The sequence below is a fragment of the Lates calcarifer genome, linkage group LG9 (genome assembly GCF_001640805.2).
Source record: "Lates calcarifer isolate ASB-BC8 linkage group LG9, TLL_Latcal_v3, whole genome shotgun sequence".
Classification (NCBI taxonomy): domain Eukaryota; kingdom Metazoa; phylum Chordata; class Actinopteri; family Centropomidae; genus Lates; species Lates calcarifer.
The window spans coordinates 1,359,114-1,375,566 of record NC_066841.1 but is presented as its reverse complement, the minus strand read 5'-3'; the positions used below and the strand labels follow the sequence as shown (position 1 = coordinate 1,375,566).

Below are 16,453 nucleotides of genomic sequence, written 5' to 3'. Positions count from 1 at the left end.
CCGGTGTAAAGTTGTTATCTGACTGTTGGCGAGGTCACAGAGTGTGAGAGGAAGTGTGGATGGTGATGATAAGAGAACATCAGCTACAGCATCATTTTCATGTTTGCAGCCGCTGAGTGCAGACAGGTGCATCTCTGACGTCCTGCTGATCCATCGCAGCATCTCTGCTCCTGATCCAGGTATGGCACACTCCGAGGATGAGTACGACTCTGTGAATGTGGTGGAGCTCAGTGCCGCCAGCCTCCGCCGCCACCCAGACTGAGCCAGGGGCCGCGGCGTATCGGGGCGGCTCAGACCCTGCTCCTCCTGCTGGTGAGCGTGGTGTTGTGTGCCATGGCCATTAAAGCCATCGTCTACCTTCTCTACCAACCTGGATCTGTGAGTATCAGCTTACAACCTTCTTACTTTCTAACTTGTCACATCTCTGAACAAAGAGAGAGACTGTTCTTCTCTTCACCACAAAGCAAAATAAAATGAAAAGGTTCCTGTTTGAGAGAAAAAGAACAATAATTATCTTTGTTTCTAAAATAAAGACTGTTGTGGTCATAAATGCCTGATGTATGGTGTATTTGTCAGTGATGCAGACTGCGTCATGAAAGACAAAACACTAACAAATAAGTCGCTTGAATTCAGTAAATATTCATATTGAAATATCTCTAACAACATAAATGTTATTCTTACAGGAACTTTTTCCGAATGAGCAAACATTTCTGTCACCACTCTCAGCTGGAGAGATTAAACAGATAACAATTCAACTTTAAAAACTAAGAGTCTAAATGATCCAGCTGTCGATCGCTCCGAGGAAGTGAGCGCCTGCAGCCTGAGCTCCGAGCTAAATCATCTTTGTTGCATTGCAGGTTCCCTCCACTCCGTCCCCTGAGCTCGTCGGAGGTTAGTCTCAGTGCTTTTTACTTGACTGATGAATATCCTGTCTCTGTTAACCCACGTCAGTGACACTGTGTCTGCTCCTCACACAGGTGAAAATCTTCCTTCCCCCAGTACACAGCCCAGTTTTCATATGCCAGGATCCAAACCAGCTGCACTTCTGACAGGTGAGAGCAGCGTCATACCTGTGACTCTCAGTGAAGTACTGTGTGTATAATGCAGTCTTCACAATGGTGGGCATTCTGTTTTTTCCCAGATGGACCAGATGTAGCTCATGGACCACAGATCATGGCCTGGAGCACGGATCACATCCCTCTCCTCCATGAAATGGACTACAAAAATGGCAACCTGCTCATTCAGAGGGATGGTGTTTACTATGTCTATTCAAAGGTTCACTTCTTAGACAGCGGCAAATTTTACCATTCTCTCGTTTGGTTTTCCACAGCATATCCAAGAAGTGTTACCCTCCTGACGTCCAGGAAATCCTCCCCACGGTCAAATAAAACAACATCCAGCACTTTCCTGGGTGGAGTGTTTGCGTTCCATAAAGACGATGCTCTTCATGGGAAAGTCAGCAACACCACAAAAATTAAGAGACTTGGACCTTTTGAGAATGTGTTTGGTGCATATATGATATAAATATCCCACTGATCACCATCATCTGATGTTCATATTGCTACTGCTGTTTCTTTACTGCAGACTGTTCATGTCATTGTGTTGTTTTAAGAGCTCACACCTTGATGCATCTAATAATCTAATGATACAATAATATATAATAATGTCACCAGGTGTGTTTTTTCATTTGTCTCACATATTTTTTTTTTACTTAACTTTAATGACGTTGACAGTAACGTCAGTGCAGTACTTGTACTTGTAACGCAGTATTTGTACAGCGTGGTTTTAGTACTGTTACTTGAGTAAAAGTTCTGAGTACTGAGCGGCAGAAACGGCCCAGACAAAATCCTTTAATCGCCCCTACAGGCACCTCTCAATGCGCATGCGTGAACATCTACCCAGCAGGTAAACTCCACCATGGCGGCGAGAGGCCATGTGCAGGATCCCAACGACAGGAGACTCAGACCCATTTACGGTACGGACCTAGTGGGGACTTGTACATGTTTGCGTGTTTGCTGGTTTGCTGAACGTGGTTGCGGTCTGTCCCGGTGCATGTGTTTGGGGCAGCGGCGGGTGGTGGAGTCGGAGGGGCAGCGCTGCGGCCCCTCAAGCTCCAACCGCGGGTTCTGCTGCCCGCAGCGCCCGATGACAGTGCACCTTACCCGGTCTGCCGCCGAGCCCGAGGTAGGGCACGACTACGGCGGCTGGTGTCCGGGTGAAACCGCGTGTCTCCGTGTTAAACCCGTAGACATTCCCGGTGGTGTCTGTGTCCTCCGGTTCGTCCGAAGAGTTCCTCCTCCTGCTCACGGTCGCTGTTTGACAGCTAGCTTAGCATGCTAATGTGTCAGCTAGCCGCGGACATGCTGCAGCTGTTTGCTCGTTAAAGAGAAAAGTTGTGTGACTGTGAGAGGGCAGGTTACTGTGTGTGCCTCAGGCTGACCGGTATTCACTTTGTGGTCGGGTGTCCGGGTCCGGTCTGAATCGGTAACCGCTTTGTTAACGGCTAGCTAAACGTTGACACGGCTAGCTCCCAGTTAGCATTCGGCTCATAACAGTTAAAGGACAATGCTTCAAGCTAACTCCAGTACATGAGAAGTGTTAGCCTGCTAGCCAGTTAGCATAGACCTGTTAATAAGGGAGGACACTGTCCTGCTGAATAATAGAAATAATGGACTTCTACAGTGTTTTTGTTTATGTGAGTACATGTAAGAACAGCACCTGTTCGACAGCTGGTTTATACTGTTTATGCAGTTTTTAGCTTCTGGTACTTTATGTGAATGTTTCCATTTTAAGCTACAGAAGGAAACATTGCAGAGCTGCAACTAATAATTCTTTTCATTATTAATAAATCCGCGGATTATTTTCTCCGTTAAAGCTTTGTAACAGTGTCATGAAGCCTTCTTTGGCCATTAGTCCAAAATATAACAAATATTGAATTCAAAAATATTAAATGCTAACAAATGATGAGCAGGGACTTTACTGTAAAACTGACTTAAACGAGTAAGACGTTTTCAGGACAGTTCGTTTTAGCTCTAAAATAAATAAGTTCCACACATTTAAGTGACAAATGTCTCGTTTTGTCTGATCAGCTGTTTTTCTCATCATGTGCCAAAGAAAAGCTTCAGATGCAAACAGCAAATATTTAATATCTTTGCAGCGGAGAAAGGATTAAATGGTTATTCAATAATCCAAATAGTTGCTGATCATTTTTCTATCAGTTCTTTGCTCAGTAATTTAAAGGAATGGGTAATAAATACCAGCAGTACAGTGATTACTCAGTCAGTTAACTGACAGGAAATCAGTCTACACCCTCTCTGATAATTGATTTAAGTCTTTTTTTCTGGCAACATCTGATCCAGCTTTCAGCTGCGAGGAGTCGACGCTTTATTTTGTCTTCTGTGACACTGAACTGAATCTCTTTGGCTTATGTGTGTTGATCTTCTGTGATGGACATTTACCAAATCGTTTTCAGCATTTCACTGAGAAAATAATTGGCAGAATGATATAAATGAATAAATGAAAATAATCATTAGTTCAAAATCCCTGAATCCCTGAAGCAGTTGGACCCAGACAGCAGTAATGATTAGACAGCAAATTATTCTTGGCAGGTGGAAGATGCCTGGAGAGTCAGAGACTGGATATGATGAGAGAAAACTCCTTCCTCAAATGAGGCTTGGTTATTTATTTTTACAAAGGTAAAGGTGAAAGGAAGAGGTGGAAGGACATTGATGATATTTACTTTCATGTGGGCATCATGTCTGTGTTCTTTGTCGTTTCTTTGTTTAGAAGACGCCGCTCTATTTCAGTCCACCCCTCTTTGGCTCCGGTGACATCTGGTAGTTTTTGTGTAAAAAAGAAAAGTGAAAGTCTCACTGAGATTAGAATCTTTTTTTTCCGGCTAAGAGGGCAGCGTAACAGTCACTGTTACAATGATAATAATAATAATACATATGAGAATAAATCTAAAAGTGCACAAATATCAAGTAAAGATGAAATAAAGAGCAAATACAAAAACACAACTGATCTGAAGTTCAGTAATAACTCATCTAAAAGCAAAAACATCATCTGAGTCTGTTGTCTACTGATCCTATCCTTTAGTGCTAAATCAACTATACATTGTTCCAGGAGAAGTTTTTCCATATTTTTCCCAGCCGCGTCCCAACTCGTCCTGTTCTATTTTAAATCGGTTTGGTTCCGTCTTCCTTGGATTGTGGACGTTTGTGTCGTGGTTTCAGAATCGTCACACCCCTGAAGTCCACATAAAGAGCATTAGATCATTAGATGCAGCCTCATTAAATAACTAATGACTGTGTTAATAAAGCTGTCACTGTACACTCTGTTCATTGTGAATGCACGCTTCAGCCTTTACCATCCACACACACACACACACACACACACACCTCAGCCTCCTCAGGACAGCTGGGTGCCAAAATTAACTGTGCCAGACAGGACACTGTGATTATGTCATGTCTATTCTCTGTGTTCAAACTGTCCTCACACATGAACCAAAGTTGATGAAAGCCTTCAGAAGTTTCAGGATCCCTGACGTATCATTTAGATCCAGGGTTGATAAGTTCATGGTCTGCTGCCAATCTGAGCAGCTGTGGATGAAAAAGACTTTTCAGTTATTACTCAGACACCAGTTTACTTATTTAGCTTTCAAACTACATTTTAATTTCACTGCAGCAGCAGAGCTTAAACTTCACTGGAGTGAGGAAAAATCATTTCCAACTAAATCTGTTCATTTTCAGTGAAGTGCTGTCAGATCTCAGAGTGAGGCAACATTCAGACGCTTCCTTTAAATAAAAGCTCTAATCGTAATACTCCATCACAGGTAAAAGCAACTTCACAATGTTACTTAAAGTCAGTATAACCAGGAAAATGTATCTCAACGCAGGAAATGTCCCCTGTGACTCATACATTACATTTTTTATTATTTCTGACGCATGAAGGGACATTTCACTGCTGCCAATCATTAGTTGGTTCTTTTTTTTTGTAATGAATGAATTGTTTTAGTTATTTTCCTGAGTAAAAACAGTGAAACGGTGCCAAATATTCTCTGATTGAGAGGATTTCCTGGGTTTTATACTTTTGGCCGAACAAAACAAAAACAAACAAGAAATATTTGCAGATGTCGTGTTTGACTCTGTGGTGTTTTTTAATAGACTAAACAAAATAAAAAATAATCATTTGTTGTGGCCCTGCCTCAAACTTTGGGTGTTTCCATGATGCATTCAGGTCTAATATCTTTAATGTTGTTTTCCCTTGTGTCTTCACAGATTACCTTGATAATGGCAACAATAAAATGGCAATACAGCAGGCAGATAAACTGCTGAAGAAACATAAGGACCTGCACTGTGCCAAGGTGGGTGACTAAGGCTCTGTTCTCTCTGTGTTGACTCTTGTTTGTTTTCTGTGAAGCCTCCTCCACTGTTGGCACATGGATCTTACAGATACACAGGTTTCTTGTTAAGACCTGTGCATACAAACTGCACTGATGTGGCCCTGAAAAGTCTCATCCTCTGACTGTTTTCTCTTCTGCACATCCTCATATAAGAGTCTTCAGCTGTTGTGTAACACTCAGTACAGTCTCCCTCTCTGTTCAGACTGATAAAACTAAAGGATGAACACATGCTGCTGCAGGGGTCGAAGCTGTGACCTGATGGCTTTAGAGACGATAATGATCGATAGAGACCGAGCTCTATATCACCACCAGACTCCAGGAGCTGCTGGAACACCACTGCCTCCATCTGTTAGAGTGTTTGTGATACTGTGAGACTTTCAGTGGTGGGAGAAGTATTTACACAAGTAAAGGAACCACACAACAACACAAACAAACTAACGGATGGAGGCAGTGGTGTTCCAGCAGCTCCTGTAAAATTCCTGCTGGTTGATTTAATGTTTCTAATTGTGAAATTTGACTTTATCTCCTTAGTTTTTTGGTCATTGGTCCTGAAGAGCTTCAGCTTCCCAGTATTTCAAAAGAAAAAGAAAGAAAACGCTCTAGAATAGAAATATCCATTGATGTATGAGGAACTGGCAGCATAGACAGGATTATTCAATTATTCAATTATTAAATTCAAAAATTAAAAAGCAACTTTCTATATGTTCTTGTAAGTTGGTGCCAGTTTCCGTTTGATAACCAAACTCTTTGTTGCGATAAACCAACATCAGAGCACTGAGTGCTCTGTGCTATTGATGTGCTATTTTCAATAGTTTCCACAGCAGAAACTTTCCAAGTAACACCACCTGCATTTGACTAAAGAAGCTGTGAGCTAAATTTATTCCTGTATGAAAGCTCCAGGTGTGAAAAAAGTCCCTGCTGGGGGATGGGGGGGTGTGTCATGTTTGAGGAACCGTCAGAGCTGAATTTGCTGATTTTTCAAACACAGTTTCTGCTTCTGCTACAACCTGTGTGCCGCTTCATTTAAAAAATAAGGATAATAAGTATTAGGACCAGGGGTTGTCCTTTCCTTTGTCTGTCAACAAAACAAGTTAAAACTCGTCATGTTGCTGGAGTCCTGGGAGAAAAGCTGTCACTGGAAGTGAGGACCCTCTTTGTTTATGTGTCTGGACCACAGCGTTACTGTCCTGTTCACTGTTCTCACTCTGGTAGTGTTGTTTTTGGTCAGAGCAGGCAGCTGTTCAGAGAAGCAGCTGTAGAAACCCACTGTCCTCTACCTGCAAACAGCAGAGACTCAGTCAGAGAGCAGCTGGTGAATATAGTGGAGCATTTAGCAGCTGAAGAGCCTGATACTTCCCTTAAGAGGTGGAGATCAAAAAGACAGGGATTAGATTCATCAGAGGTAAGAAACACCACACCAAAAAGAAGGATAAAGTTCACCATATCAATCAGAACTGGATTCATCCAAGTGGCCAAAAAGTCAACTAGTTTTTTAAGTATTGTTGGTTCCACTGTAGCTGGAACTCTGTAATCAGAGTATTTATGTAGCCACACACTGAGAACAACACTCTGCTTTGCCTTAAAGTATCTTAGTCTCAGCAGCTTCACCTTTCTCCATCTTTGTCTTTCTCTCTGCGGTCGTGTCTTTAACCTCCTGTTTTTGTCTCTCCTCGTCCTCTCAGGTCCTAAAGGCGATCGGCCTTCAGAGGACTGGAAAGCAGGATGAAGCTTTCACCCTGGCCCAGGAAGTGGCCACTCTAGAGCCCACTGATGACAACTCACTACAAGCTCTGACTATACTGTACAGAGAGATGCATCGTCGTGAGTACACACACACACACACTCTCCTACATTAAGGCTGGTGATAGTACTGTGATGACTGCTCGTTAAATGCTGTGTCTGGTGGTTGCAGCGGAGTTGGTCACCAAGCTGTATGAAGCTGCGGTGAAGAAGGTCCCTCTGAGCGAGGAGTATCACTCCCACCTCTTCATGGCGTACGCTCGTGTCGGCGAGTACAAGAAGATGCAGCAGGTGAGAGAAGCTCACAACATGCAAACACACGTGACTAACAGCTTCTGATTAAAAAAGACGCACACATAATCAGAGTAATGAAGAGGATGTTGACGACTGCATCTTCACACTTTACAGGCAGGAATGGCCCTGTACAAGATCGTCCCCAAGAATCCCTATTACTTCTGGTCTGTGATGAGTCTGGTGATGCAGGTGTGTGCAGTCCCTCGTGACACCGACATTCAGATTCCTTAAATGTTGTTTGCTCTTCTGGAAATAACACGTGTGCTCTGTTGTTTAGGCGATCTCAGCACAAGATGAAAAACTGGCTCAAACCATGTTCCTGCCTCTGGCTGAGCGCATGGTGGAGAAAATGGTTAAAGAGGAGAAGATTGAAGCAGAGGCAGAGGTGAGTAAAGACTGTGGATGTGTTGTCCTCCATCACTCCCATGTGAAGAGATCTGTTAATGGCTGCTGTGAACAGGAGGAATAAAGAAGAATAGATCATTTAGATATGAGCGCCTGACGTGTGTGCCTACCTTTTAAACTGGGCTGCAGAAGCACAAACGTTGAGTTTAACGTCCTGATTTTCAGGCCTACTTTTATATTAACTTGTATTAACAGTGGTTGATTTTTATGTGTCACTGTAGGTGCAGCTGTATTTTATGATCCTGGAGCGTTTGGGAAAGTGTGTAGAGGCTCTCGAAGTGATCAGGGGTCCGCTTGGGGGTAGGTTTCTGTTTCTGCACCTGTAACATCTGAAAGAAGCAACTTCCTTGATGTTTGTTCACTCACAGTGTGAGTTAGTGAGCAGTGTTTACTGTGTCACATCAGGGCAATGTTCAGTAATCCACAGCTGTGTCAGTAATAGGCAGTCCTTTGGCAACAGGCTCTGAAATGAATGAAGTGACAGGTTAAGAAATGCAGTGACAGTAAGACTCAGAACTGAGTGTCATCATGAACAACAGCATTCTGAAAAAATACTGCACAAATCATGCAGAGTAACAGGAAGGAGCCGAACACTGATTCAGAAAGAAAGAACACAACAAGGCTTTAATGAAACAATATTAGCCACTAATAACTTTTCACTGTCAGACCTCCTCGCCTTATATTCCTATGTTCCCACAGAGAAGCTGACCAGTGAGCTGCAGAGCAGAGAAAACAAGTGTATGATGCTGTACCAGCGACTACAGCGCTGGCCAGAGTGCAACGCTTTGGCCCACAAGCTGCTGCTCAAAAAGTGAGTATAAACCTCCACTGTAAAGTCTTTAAAGGAGAGTTTGGGCTGAGAGATGGTCCACATCTGACCGTCTATTGCTGGGTCCAAATGAGTCCAGATGCTGAGCAACGGGAGGAAAAAGATGGAGAATGTTTTTCAGTGATGCTTGTTGCATGGTCTAAAGGTAAACCTGTGTTTGTCTGCTCCTAGTCCTGACGACTGGCAGTTCTATCCCTCCTACTTTGACTCTCTCTTCCACCTGATGGATCAGTCGTGGAGTCCGCCAGAAGAAGGCGACCAGTGAGTATGAAGGATCAGCCTGTCAGTGTATTGTACTGGTCAGTGTCAGGTAGTTTGTTAAAATGCACAAAGGAATGTGTTGGTCTTGCGATGACAAGCTCATCCTTCACCCACGCAGCACAGGTGTGGAAGTATCCGACCTGCTGACTTGTCCTTGAGTCTCTGTGCTGAGTTTACCTCTGCACTCCAGAGGGCAGTGAGACAAACAGAGGAGTGTAACATTATCCGTCTCTGATCTGTGTGTGTGTGTGTGTGTCTCCAGCTGTTCGGAGGGTGCGGTGCATCACACTGTGGCTGAAGTGGTGAGGTTTGTGGAAGAGAGAATTAAGGGGGAGGACGGCAAAGAGTCTCGCTCGCTCAGAGGGCCGTACTTAGCTCGGCTTGAACTAATGCACAGACTGAGAGAGAGGGGCTGTCCAGAAGAAAGCCTGCTGGGTAAAACACACAGACTGTACCAACACTGCAGATTCACCCTGTGCCCGGTGCTTCAGTCTTTGTACATGACAGCTTGTTGTTTGGATTTTGACAGGTGAGCCTTTAGAGCTAATGGTGCAGTTCTTTGGGAAGTTTGGAGACAAACCCTGCTGCATCACCGACCTAAAAATATACCTGCACCTGCTCTCTCCTGAGCAGCATGTTCAGGTAAGACCGAGCTGCAGCAGCACTGCAGAGCTGCCGTTTGTGAAGTGAAAGGCTTTGGTGGTGAAACACATTTCTCTCTTCAACTCTTGTAGTTCATTAACCGTCTGAGTGAAGCGGTTCCACTGGGGGAGCAGGGAGAGGAGGGATTCGCTTTTCCAGACGACACCAAAGCTCTACAGAGGCACTTGTGTGTGTGTCAGCTGAGTCGAGCGCTCGGGCTGCACCACAGCCTCGACGTGGACGGAAAACTGCGGCTTATCGCGGAGCTCAAGGCTCACTATCGGCACGGGCTCAAGTTCGGTAAGAACGTCGCTCTTCTTAGACCTCACAGCGTTCGCATTCGTGTGGATGCAACGTGCTCAGTGACATCATGGCAGTAAAATAACCTCCTTTGCAGATTGTTGTTTGTGTCTCAGATCACACTGACAGAGGAAAGCGATGGCTTTTTCTTGTCTTTACACAATCGACATGTTCTTTCTAATTCACATGAATCTGAGGTTTTAGTGCATGTTTGACAGGAAGAGTGAAAATGTCAGAAAGGTCACACTGCAGAGTGTGTCCTCGTTATCGTCGCTGTTACATAATCTTAATTATACATCAATAAACCATAAGAGAAATCCCCCTCCTCAGTCCTCATGTCAGTATAACTGTCAATCACTGCCTTTTATCAGTAAATTAATGCTGCACAGTTGTAGAAACCTTAAGGTTTGTATTGATCTGTATCCTCCGTTGCCTTGGGTCTTCAGAAAATACAGCTGGGGCAGGGACTTCCTGTTTCTCTTCTGAAAATGCAACTGAAGGCTGAGAGAGCGATGATGAGGCATCTGTACCACTCTTTGTTGAACTGCAGCGTTTAGATTCATTAAACAAACTCCTGCTGAAAGCATTAATGAAGCTGATAAAGTCATAATAACACTTTATTACATGAAGTTTGCTTTCTTATAAAAGAATATTTACTGCCTGTGTTAGTGTGTCTGCTAGATTTAACCTCCCAGATCAGCCTGTGTTGTTTTAACCTCTCTGCAGACCAGTCGTCCAAACAGCCAATCATTCACATGCAAAGCAAGTGCAGGAGCGTTGTTCCTGTTTCAAATATTAGTTTATGTAGCGTCACGTTTGCATATGCCTGGTCACTTAGCAGCATTATACGATAGCTAACCTTGTTTGAAAAGCAGATGTTATGCTCCAGTAGCAGAGTGCTCCTCACACATGGTGTTTGTAATCCTATTAATCACTTTGCTGCAGGTGTAAGTACGGTAAAGGACCATCCAGTGTCATTTTCAGTTTACACTGAGTCTTAAACAGGTGAAGTCAGGTGAAGTCAGGTGAAGTCAGGTGAAGTCAGGTGAAGTCAGGTCAAGTCAGGTCAAGTCAGTGGTTGTCTTACGTTGCTCTGACGTGTTTCTCTCCGTTCACAGGGAAGAACGCTCTGAAGACGGAGCTGCAGTTCTCTGATATGTATTGTCTCATGGCAGCTCATGTATACATTGACTTGTGGACGGAGACTGGTGAGTTTCTCTCTCTCTTTATTCCTCGTCTTCCTCTGTGTGAGTGACGGCGTCTCTGAACGTGCTGCTGTGTGTGTTGTAGGGGACGAGAACATGGTGTGGCAGAGTCTGGGTCTCCTCCAGGAGGGTCTGTCTCACAGTCCCTCCAACGCCCAGTTCAAGCTGCTGCTCCTGCTCCTCTACTGTCACCTGGGAGCCTTTGAGCCTGTAGTGGACCTTTACTCCAGCTTGGATGCCAAGCATGTACAGCACGACACCATAGGGTCAGTACATAAAGAACAAGCTCCTACCTCAGAGTAGGACTGAGGGTCGACTGCTAATATCCGACAGCCTCATCTCTGATCAGCCAGGCAGTTAACTGGGCGTCATGACCCCTCAGTGATTCTGCCTGATTCTAAAACCAGTTGGGGGCAACCAGTCAGACTAAATCTGCTGTCTGTGATGCTAAAATATTTTTACTTAGGACAAAAACGCGTCAAAATGCTATTGTTTTCCAGCTCAGACTGCTCTCGTCCTCTGAGGTGCTGCATAAATACGAGCTCAGAACAGCATGTTCTAATACCAGCAAGAGATTTGAGTGTAAAATGCTTTTTTTCCTCTTGATTTGCAGGTTTCTGTTAACGCGTTACGCTGAGTCGTTGGGTCAGTTTGCTGCAGCCTCCCAGTCCTGTAATTTCTCCCTCAGGTTTTTCCACTCTAACCAGAAAGATGTAAGTCTATCCCACGTCTTGATTTGATTTCAGAGACTTTTAAATCTTATGTTACCTCTTTAATTTGTTTCTGTCCTCCGCCTCCTCCCTCTTCTTTCTATCCATCTCTCCTTTTCCTTTCTCTTTCCACCAGACCTCAGAGTATATCATCCAGGCGTATAAGTATGGTGCGTTTGAGAAAATCCCAGAGTTCATTGCTCTCAGGAACAGGTTGAACCAATCGCTGCACTTTGCCCAAGTCCGCACTGAGAGGATGCTGCTGGACCTGTTCCTTGAGGCTGATATGTGAGACTACACTCAACATACACAGTCCATTTTAGACACTTAAGCTGTGGAGCTGAATGTTTCATTTATATTTTGTTCTTTTTTATGTGTTTCCAGTGTGTTGAGTCTGGAGGAAAGTGTGAAGGCCATGTCTTTGTCTGCAGAGGAGGACGACATCCCCTGGGATAACATGAGGGACAACAGGGACCTTACCGTTTTTACCAGCTGGGACCCGAAGGAGAGGTATGGACTTATCTCAGAGGCACATGTTCCCACTCAGAAACCCTCGCATCCCAAATCAATCCATCTGCGTCTTCCCTCTCACAGACAGCTAACTGACGAGCACCGGCGTCGCTCTCTAGAGGAGGAGTCTGTGTGGCTGAGGATACGCTCTCTAACACTTCGCCTCCTGGCCTTTTTGGCCGGGCTGGGACACACTCCCTCGCAACAAAACTCCGAGATCGCCAACGAGAACGGCGTCGGAGACAAGACCTCGGTCCTCAGCAGCCTGCTCTCCCAGCTCAATCAGACTCTACAGACCGCCGCTCAGATGGCAGAAAAACGCATACAGGTGTGTTACAGCTTCTGCTTGAGCCTAATGTAGTATCCTCGGCTGTCTCTTTATGACATGATGGCAAAACATGAAAAATGACTGTAATCTGCTCTTTGCTTTTCTTTATCAAATGAAACAATCCCCTTTTATTTCTGAGGTTTATTTATAAACTACGCAAAACACGTCTTCAGCTACTGAAGCGTCACGTCAATGACGTAGGACGTTGAAAAGCGAAAGCGCCCTCTGCTGTTTAACAAGAGTATCACATATTTGAATCGCGATGTAACTGTCTCATGAGGAACCATCCCTACATGATGGTGCAGTGTTTTTCCTTCTGAGGACTTCTGATCAGTGGAATAGTGTAGAGAAGTAGGAGTGTGTTTGTGCACAGCTGTGAGAGTGTTCTTGTCGTCCTGCAGTATCCATTCTTGGGACCACCCTCCACCCGCCTGGCCCCAGCTCTGTCCAGCGGGAGCTGCCAGTGTCAGGCTGCGGCCCTCCAGCTGTCTGTCCACCTGCAGGAGCTGGAGACTGTCGGACTTGGTAAAAAAAAAAAAAAAAGATGTTGAACTTGACCTTGATGTTGCCTGATGCTTCAACACTTAACTCCTCTGTCTCTGTTTCGTCCCAGACGAGTCGTCGGAGCTTCAAACCCAGATCTGTAACGGTTTCAAATCATTAGTAGTACAGCTTCAAGGTGAGTTAGCAGCTGGTTTTTCTCTCACCTCTTGAGCAGTAAACAGTTCACTTTAACATGTATCTGTCATCTGTTTCCTTCTTTCTGTCTACAGAAATACTGAATAAATGCAAAGGGGATTTATTGGAAATGAAAGAGAACAAATTAAAAACGCAGCCCTCCTTATTAGAAAACCTAATCTTCTTTGTTGAGGTGAGACATCGCTGCTTCCACACACACACACACCTGTTCTGAATATGATCCGATCATGCTGTAACATACTAACTGTTGCTCTGTGCAGACGGTGTGCATAGTCTTGTGGATGGCTAGTTACTGTGCCAAGATCCTGCGACCACTCAAGACGAGTCTACAGAAGAAGAAGAAGAAGAAAAAGGATGCAAACACAGCTCTGGTACACTTCACACTTAAATATTTGTACATATATGGACTCCCAGACATTCTGTTACTGATCAGTGCTCTTTAATGGTAACTCCACTGATAATGTGTCTTGCAGCCTGTGGTGGTGTGTGGCTTCCAGGAGCTGACGGGGAGCTTGCAGGACCTGCTTACCCAGGCTTTGGAGCATATAAAGGGGCAAGAGACTGGCATGACTGCCCTTAAACTGGCCAGTTTAACCTTGGAAGGATACGCACAGGTTAGAGTGCAGACACATGTACGGTTTCTCTTTCTGCCTTCTTGTTCATTAAGACATTGAAAACAAACAGAAGGTCCTGTCTTGTAAAAAGCTTGTTTTTGATGAAGTCTGATTTGTTGATGAGCTCTGAGGTTTCTCCTCCTCCTCCTCCTCCTCCTCCTCCTCTCCTCCTCCTCCCTCATGTGTTTCAGGAGGAGGTGTCGTATACGAAGGCTGCTATGGACAAGGTGCAGAGCAGTTACCTGCGCTCACTACAGGAGGTGGGAGACCTGCTCAAGAAGAGAGCGGAGACTATAAAGAACCTCAAGATCTGAAACACCATCACACGCCCCAAACTAAGAAGACTATACTCCCACCATCAGCCCCTCCCTTCCCTGCCCCACACCTCCGTCTGTCAGCCCACCAGCTAACCTGCGTGTCCTACTCTTCCTCACTGGTCCAACAAACCCAGATCCAGCCTGCCCATCGCAGTCATTTCTGACCTCTCTCCTCTCCTGCGAATTTCTCCCTCGGCGTTCGTGAGCTCTCAGTCTGGATCCTTTTTTTTTTTCTTTCTTTTCTTTCACTTCAACACACACCTCTGGAACATTTGCAACTCTTATAGCACATAAGCTTGTAAGTAAACTCATGAATTTATACAGCAGTTATAAGTGAAAACAAGGTAAAAAAAAAATCATATGCTCCTTTAAGATGAATAGAGCAAATTAGGAAAAATGAATAAGCAGTTTTAGATGAACTAATCTAATAAATTATTGTACATAGTGAAGAGCAACTACCACAGGTCATTGACTAAAGAGAATATAAGACACAATAAACCACTATTCTATTTGTTGGTCAGTCTGGTGACTCTGACAACAGTCGAAGTAAAAGTCACACACACACACACACACTCTGAGGAGAAAGTTCTTTCAATGTGCTGCTTTTCCAGCTGTTTCTCTCTTTCAGGAGCAAACAGGCACAATTTTGCATTAAACTGATGCACTCTGTGGAAATATGGACCCTGGAGACCAGCAGAAAGCCTTCGGAATGAGGTTTCCCATTCAAGATTTATTTTGTCACACTCTTGTGTTCTTCCTTTCTTTCTTTCTTTTTTTTTTTTGCTTTGTGTATCTCGTATGTCGCTTTGGTACTGAACGTGGAACCACCTCTGTAGTTGCAGTATTATATTGAGCAATGTTGGTATGAGTTCAATAACCAGGACATTTAAAAAATAATTGAATTGTCTGCCACTGTTTGTTCTTTGTTTCCTTTCTTTTTCTTTCTATACCAGTAGACGTGGTGCTTGTAAACATGTCTGTGTGGAATTTGGTTGTTCCAGCACAAAGAAGAAAAAAAAAAACAGGCATGGATGAAATAACCATCCTTAAAGACTGGAGGACTGATTCTAATTATTTAAGAGACTGTGTGAGATTTATCTAAACATGAATGTTCACCAAAAACAGTATCTTTTCTACTCAAATCAGCCACGATTTATTGTTTCCTGCAGTCGGCGGTGTGTTGAATGCATCAGTATGCAATCACTTCATTTTTATCAAATGAGCAGAAAGATCCTGATAAGAACGTTTCCATGGATACCTGTGTACACGGTGACTAAATGACAAATACAAATGCAAAAAGGACTACGATTTGCCAGATGCTAGAGTGAATATTTTGGCTTATGTGTTCTGGTTCAGTCTAGACCGGATCATTTAGAGGATTTCGTCGTCTTTGACCCAGATCTGATTGTACAGACAGTTACTCTCAACCAACATGCAGTTTTGTAGAATATTCTGTTCTGACTCTTTCCCAGAGAGGTGCGTTTCACAGACAAACATTGGACCTAATTGTAAATAAACAGTTGAGGCAGCCTTTTCAAAGTACCGCGTGCAGAGGACATTAGTGTTTTAAAAGCAGCTGCAGTAGATACTATGAGATTTGTCCTGTGTTCATGTTTTTGTCATTCCCACCAACTCTTACGCCCCTCCCCTCTCCCCCCCAAAAAAAGACTTGTGAACCAAAACAATATCATCAGCTTCAGCATCTTCTACTATTAGAAATAACCAATGAGCGATAAAAAGCAGACAGTGGCGTAGTTTACAGATATCACCAAGGAGCACTGATAGACGACTGCTGGCACTGCAGGTAGTGTGCAGTTGGGTTTTTGTTTTACTATTTTATTAAGAATTTGGCAGAGCGATGTGAAAATGTGAGTAAATGGTGAATCCTCCACCTTTCCTGTTAGTCTTGTATATGCATACAATCACATCTGCTAATAAAATGCCTTTGTTTTTTGACGAGCTGAGCCCATCTGTTTGAATGGAGAAGATGTCTGTGATCTGACCACGTGTTGTTGTTGTTGTTGAGGTTCAGAAAAATGGTTGACAATCTGGAGTGTCATCTCACCACCCTCTTTTGTTAGAAAATGGAAAACAGAAACACTGGAATGTCAAAGCTTTTTTTAAATAAAAAAAGGTAAATGTGAGACGTTTTTGTTGTGCAGTGTCTCCGTCTTTTTTTTTATCACTCGTTATTA

General features: G+C 43.9%; 2 protein-coding genes across 3 annotated transcripts; both read left to right on the top strand.

The window, feature by feature from the left end:
- The first annotated feature begins 62 nt into the window (after positions 1-62).
- Positions 63-1,666, top strand: LOC127142784 (tumor necrosis factor ligand superfamily member 14). The gene is made up of 4 exons (XM_051072747.1): positions 63-378; positions 858-891; positions 978-1,052; positions 1,142-1,666. Exons 1-4 carry the CDS (start codon positions 334-336, stop codon positions 1,522-1,524), a joined length of 537 nt encoding a protein of 178 aa, XP_050928704.1. The 5' UTR covers positions 63-333; the 3' UTR covers positions 1,525-1,666.
- Positions 1,667-1,860: 194 nt separating this feature from the next.
- On the top strand, positions 1,861-16,402 carry naa25 (N-alpha-acetyltransferase 25, NatB auxiliary subunit). 2 transcript variants are annotated; one of them, XM_018697185.2, is made up of 24 exons: positions 1,861-1,975; positions 5,280-5,365; positions 7,087-7,225; positions 7,317-7,435; positions 7,553-7,627; positions 7,716-7,823; positions 8,065-8,143; positions 8,543-8,654; positions 8,844-8,933; positions 9,196-9,368; positions 9,463-9,575; positions 9,668-9,875; positions 10,994-11,083; positions 11,166-11,346; positions 11,694-11,793; positions 11,927-12,078; positions 12,175-12,300; positions 12,385-12,628; positions 13,030-13,153; positions 13,242-13,307; positions 13,402-13,499; positions 13,588-13,698; positions 13,801-13,941; positions 14,133-16,402. In XM_018697185.2, exons 1-24 carry the CDS (start codon positions 1,918-1,920, stop codon positions 14,253-14,255), a joined length of 2,916 nt encoding a protein of 971 aa, XP_018552701.1. In that variant the 5' UTR covers positions 1,861-1,917; the 3' UTR covers positions 14,256-16,402. The 2 variants fall into 2 exon arrangements, with proteins under 2 accessions (XP_018552701.1, XP_018552691.1); XM_018697175.2 differs by having other exon boundaries at positions 13,801-13,959.
- The last annotated feature ends 51 nt before the right edge of the window (positions 16,403-16,453 follow it).

What these genes read in the sequence shown, in the direction of transcription:
- LOC127142784 (XM_051072747.1), top strand. Translation starts at nt 334, where the DNA reads ATGGCCATTAAAGCCATCGTCTACCTTCTCTACCAACCTGGATCT. An exon ending in TTCTCTACCAACCTGGATCT is followed by an intron (nt 379 to 857) that starts GTGAGTATCAGC and finishes GTTGCATTGCAG; the next exon opens with GTTCCCTCCACTCCGTCCCC. An exon ending in GTCCCCTGAGCTCGTCGGAG is followed by an intron (nt 892 to 977) that starts GTTAGTCTCAGT and finishes CTCCTCACACAG; the next exon opens with GTGAAAATCTTCCTTCCCCC.
- naa25 (XM_018697175.2), top strand. Translation starts at nt 1,918, where the DNA reads ATGGCGGCGAGAGGCCATGTGCAGGATCCCAACGACAGGAGACTCAGA. An exon ending in AGGACCTGCACTGTGCCAAG is followed by an intron (nt 5,366 to 7,086) that starts GTGGGTGACTAA and finishes TCGTCCTCTCAG; the next exon opens with GTCCTAAAGGCGATCGGCCT. An exon ending in TGACTTGTGGACGGAGACTG is followed by an intron (nt 11,084 to 11,165) that starts GTGAGTTTCTCT and finishes TGTGTGTTGTAG; the next exon opens with GGGACGAGAACATGGTGTGG.